The sequence below is a fragment of the Barbatula barbatula genome, assembly GCF_947034865.1.
Source record: "Barbatula barbatula genome assembly, chromosome: 20".
Lineage (NCBI taxonomy): Eukaryota > Metazoa > Chordata > Actinopteri > Cypriniformes > Nemacheilidae > Barbatula > Barbatula barbatula.
Genome location: NC_136783.1, coordinates 15,936,723 through 15,942,020, shown reverse-complemented (window position 1 = coordinate 15,942,020; position 5,298 = coordinate 15,936,723). Strand labels below are relative to the sequence as shown.

Below are 5,298 nucleotides of genomic sequence, written 5' to 3'. Positions count from 1 at the left end.
AATTTGGTGACTTCGTATTCACTCGAATCATGCCCCAGTTTGACTGCAAATGCATTCAGACCACCTCATTCAGGTAGTCTTGGGTACGGTACTTTTTTGCACACCAGTTAGTTCGACAGCTTTCACAAGCAGTTTCTCATGCAAACAATGCCCCGTTCCAAACTAAAGGTGTGAAAGCCACCATGTTTAAAAGGTAAAAAAACTAAGTTACAGCAACAACATACAAAAAATTCTTACATTGAACACATACTAAACCCAATTTACATCTTCATTCACAGAGTAACTTACACATTTTTTAGTTCATCATTCTGTGAAACAAACAGTCAACTCACAAAGAGTCCTAAAAATAGAGGTTGGCTAAAAATGCTATTGACTACACCGTATTTAAGTTTGCCCTTGAAAAGAAACTAATTTAACTCCGATAAAATGAAGTAGGCTGGGAGTCTCAAGTCTTTAGAACCCCCACTAGTCAAAAACATTGTGACAAAGCAAATTTGTATGAACAACATTGCAAAGTTAAACCAGATACTTCTGACAGTCTTTAATTAGGGGGAAAATATTACTTTAAAAAGCTACAGAGAAAGGGTTTAACAAAGCCACTCAAATCAATGTTTCCATTAGCCAAAACATTTTTATTTACAGTTTAAGACATCAAGTAAACAATCATGACTTCACTTCTTGCACAAGCCTGAGTTTGTGCTGAGATTAATTTCGTTTTTCAGCAGGCAGAGGGAAGTTTTCAGTGTTGTGCGAATCAGTCTGATGCACCTGTGCTGGATATGCATACCCAGACTGCCATAAAGTGGATGCAGAAGTAAGCAGATCAATGGGTTTTGCCATAGATTGAGAACCAAATCCAGATTGAGAATGGGAACTTGACTGCTCTGGCATTGAAGCAGCACTGTGTCCAGTCAGCGCTGACAGTGACGCAGACTCATAACTTGACTGTGCCTGGTTCATCGACTGAACGGACTTCATTGCAGAAAAGAAACCGGGCTGTGCTTCAGACTGGCGGCTGTGGAGCTTTTGAGGCTGGTAGCTAGGAGGCTCAATTCTAATTAGGGGCCTGTAGTTTGGTTGCACTGGCTTAACCAACATAGTTGAAGGCTGATACACTTCTTGGTCTGGATTTGCTAGAGCTTGGTGGTTAGATGCCTCCATTGTCGCCTGGTCAGTGCGCAGTGATATAGAAACATAACTTGGGTGTCCAGGCCAAACAAATGGCAAAGAGCTTGGTTGTTCCTGCTGGGCTGAAGGCTCATTGTTAGATTGGGCTGGCTTGGGCATGAAACCAGATTGCAATGGCCTGGTAGAGACCTGGTGGCTTGGTGACAATGCAGATCCACAACTGGATGAACCACGTTTGACTAGAGCCTGGTAGCTGGATGGCACTGCAGGTTTTGAACTAGGTGGAGAGCCAAGCCTGGATAGATGCGGATAGCTGGACGGTCCTGATATGTCTCCATGCTGGTCAAAACCAGGCTGTGATACAACCTCATAGCATGAATACAGCTTGGTACCAATCTGAAAGACTTTTCCACCTTCAGGCTGCACGTTTGCTTGGGCAGGATGCTGGGCAACAGCCGTGGCCACTGATGGATACCTGGCTAGTGAAGGTTTCTGGCCAGTGGGTTGGGATACTGACAAAGGGTTGGTTTGGGCTGGTTGTTCTCTGCCGGACTGATCCCCTGATGGATAGCCAGCTTGGGCTGCCTGTTGGCTGCTGGACGGGGCAACTGACCACGAGCTAGCTTCTTCAAAGTTTGGGGTGGTGGACTGATACACTGATGAATAGCTGGCTTGGGCTGGTTCACTGCCGGACTGATCCACTGATGGATAGCCAGCTTGGGCTGACTGTTGGTTGCTGGACGGGGCAACTGACCACGAGCTAGCTTCTTCAAAGTTTGGGGTGGTTGACTGATACACTGATGAATAGTGGTCTTGGGCTGGTTCACTGCCGGACTGATCCACTGATGGATAGCCAGCTTGGGCTGACTGTTGGTTGCTGGACGGGGCAACTGACCACGAGCTAGCTTCTTCAAAGTTTGGGGTGGTGGACTGATACACTGATGAATAGCGGTCTTGGGCTGGTTCACTGCCGGACTGATCCACTGATGGATAGCCAGCTTGGGCTGACTTTTGGTTGCTGGACAGGGCAACTGACCACGAGCTAGCTTCTGCCAACTGTGGGCTGCCGGACTGATCCCCTGATGGATAGCCAGCTTGGGCGGACTGTTGGTTGCTGGACGGGGCAACTGACCACGAGCTAGCTTCTTCAAAGTTTGGGGTGGTCGACTGATACACTGATGAATAGCGGTCTTGGGCTGGCTGTTCGCTGCCGGACTGATCCTCTGAGGGATAGCTAGCTTGGGCTGACTGTTGGCTGCTAGATGGGGCCACTGACCACAAGCTAGCTTCTGCCAACTGTGGGCTGCCGGACTGATCCCCTGATGGATAGCCAGCTTGGGCTGACTGTTGGTTGTTGGACGGGGCAACTGACCACGAGCTAGCTTCTTCAAAGTTTGGGGTGGTGGACTGATACACTGACAAATAGCTGGCTTGGGCTGGTTGTTCGCTGCCGGACTGATCCCCTGATGGATAGCTGGCAACTTGGGCTGGTTGCTGGGTGCTAGAATGGTCCAATGACTGGAAGCTTATCTGTGGTATCGTTTGACTACTGGATTGGGCAGCCGACTCATGGCTGACCTGTAATAGTTGCACATCAGTGCCTTGTGCTGTATGATGGCTACTAGACTGAGCCAATGACTGGTACAGGCACTTCACTGGTTGTTGCCCACTTACAGATTGGTCGCTTGTATGTGGTATCTGCTGGCTATTGGATTGGGCAGCAAAGTGTTGGCCACTGTGCTGGCCCTCAGATAGGCCGCTGGTTTGGGCAACTGACTGGTAACTGGCCTGCAATGGTTGCTGGTCGCTGACCTCACTCACAGACTGGTAGCTGGCTTGTACTGGTTCTGCACCACTACCTTGTGAAAATTGTTGGCTGCTAACATCAGCAACAAACTTGTAACTGGACTGGCCAGGTTGTTCACTGGGAGCTTGGAGATTAAGTGGTACATGTTTAACTACAGATTCCCTGCTAGGAATTCCCGGTTTGAAAAACCCTCCACTTATATTCTGGACAGGCCTGTTACCAGAAAAAAACCTTGAACCAATTTTGGACAGTCTTACCTCATGGGGTTTAACAAGTGACAGATCACCAGCAGATTGGTATCCAGCCTGTGCCCTTTGCTGGGCACTTGCCTGGACAGACTGGTAATTGGCTTGTGCAGTTTGTTGGCCGATAGGTTGGGCCCCGGACTGAAAAGTGACCTGTGCAAGAGCTGGGCTGTTGGGCTGAGAAATAGCCAGCACGGACTGCTGACTACTGGACTGAACATTGGTTCCAGAGACCACATGGACAGGTAGTTGGCTACTGGGCTGTGAGTTAGAATGCTGGTTGTCAGACTGGGAACTAGCCAGTCTTAGCTGCTGGCTGCCAGGTTGGGAGGCGACCAGTGAGAGCTGCTGCACAATGGGCTGAACTATTTGACTACTAGACTGGGTCATGGACTGGCCACTTGCCGGTGCTACTTGCTGCACAACAGGACTCCCCTTAGCAAGCTGCTCTGGTTTAAGAACAGACTCACTACTCGGATTAGATCCACTTGTCATCATTGTTCCTGCTGAACCAGTTGGAGTGCGTCTGCTGCTTCCAATGCCATAAACATTCTTGGCACCATACCGGCTGTAGAAACGCTGTACTTTGTCACCCTGCATTAAAGGACCAGCATCCAAAGCCATTCCAGGCTCACGGTATCCAGAAGAACCTCCTTTGCTGTCGGAGTTGTAACACGAAACTAAAAAGCAAAGGGTGGCAGTTAAAGGGTCTGTCAAACTTCACTGCATAAATTGGCTGGTTACGCTTACCACTCCACATATAATCATGAACACCAGAAAGGAGGATCACCAAAAAGAACCTGCAAAACAAACATATTCAGTTGAACTTGCAAGAGGAATATTTAACAAATGCTAAAACGATAAAAGAAAATACCTTAAAATTCTTAAACCCATACTGAATCAAAAGTGCAACAACCCCTACACAGCACTCCAACTACAAACCCATAAGATACCTGTGCCCCAACTTGTTTCAGAATGACTAAACTGATGTTTTTAAAATACCTGCAATCACCAATGGTTCTGAACAATCAGTTGTAATTGAAACCAACAAAAAACAATTATAGGATTCAGGTGTCACCACTCATTTAGAACGGCAACCCCTATTTGGATGGGTCTGCAAATCACGTCATTGATTTATTGGGGAAAACTGCATGACAGCTGTTCAAATGTTTTCATTTTAGAATACACCATATACTGTATTTCTACCAATATTCATTGGTCCACATGAAAAAGAATCATGGTTTTATTATGTTAAATATTAGCTATTCACTTAAAGTGTAGTATAAGAAAACATGGCTGAACTTAAATTGTTATATCATTGCTGCCTCAGATTTCAATTAAACTGGCTTTAAAAATCATTAAAACTTACTACATTTATAATAAATGTCTTAGAATTACTAATCTTCAACAACTTCAATTTATCTGAATAAGTTACAGTTGCTTGCCACTGGTCAAAATCTTAAATGATAAGTGAAAACTATTTGTTAAGCCAATATGATTGTAAAATGTAAAGTAGCAGAACATTTTATAGTGTACCGCAACACCATATGGTTAACAGTTTTAACATATACATTTTCATAGATACATGTTGACAAAATTATTGAAATTAGTTATGTAGCAATGATCAGTTACAAGACCATCATCATCATGTCACACAAAGACTGTATTACTGTATAAGAAAACTGTGACTTAAACAGTACGAGCTTTCCTACATTGGAGCTGTTAGACATTTTTTTGCAGATTAAAATATTCATTTCTTTTTTGTGAACGCACCGAAAATATACAAGGAGGCCCATACAACAAATATCGCAGTTTTTCATTGGTACTACTCATAGAGTCCAAACACTGAGGCCACCAGTGTCTCTGTAAACTTGCTAGGCCATAATCAATTATGGGACCTTTACTATGAAAGTACAATGAGGTTCGGGCTGCAAAACCTTTAGTATTTTAGTGTAGTTTTTTATTTCTTATGTGGCCAAGAACTCTTCACTGCTAATATTGAGATCTATTGAGAATATTTTTATTGTTAAAATTATTATATTAAAAGTAACCATGTTTTTAAGAGCTTGATTACTGCAGTGGTTCACGTATCACGGTTAAATATAGGAATGAAATTTG

At 44.6% G+C, this 5,298-nt stretch overlaps 1 protein-coding gene across 1 annotated transcript; it reads right to left on the bottom strand.

Annotated features, from left to right (window-relative positions):
- Positions 1 to 210: 210 nt before the first annotated feature.
- On the bottom strand, positions 211 to 4,190 carry LOC306909190 (uncharacterized protein). The gene is made up of 3 exons (XM_079482658.1): positions 4,055 to 4,190; positions 3,931 to 3,980; positions 211 to 3,860 (listed from the first exon to the last, which is right to left on the bottom strand). The coding sequence occupies exons 1-3, from the start codon at positions 4,072 to 4,074 to the stop codon at positions 706 to 708; spliced, it is 3,225 nt and encodes a 1,074-aa protein (XP_079338784.1). The 5' UTR covers positions 4,075 to 4,190; the 3' UTR covers positions 211 to 705.
- Between the last annotated feature and the right edge of the window lie 1,108 nt (positions 4,191 to 5,298).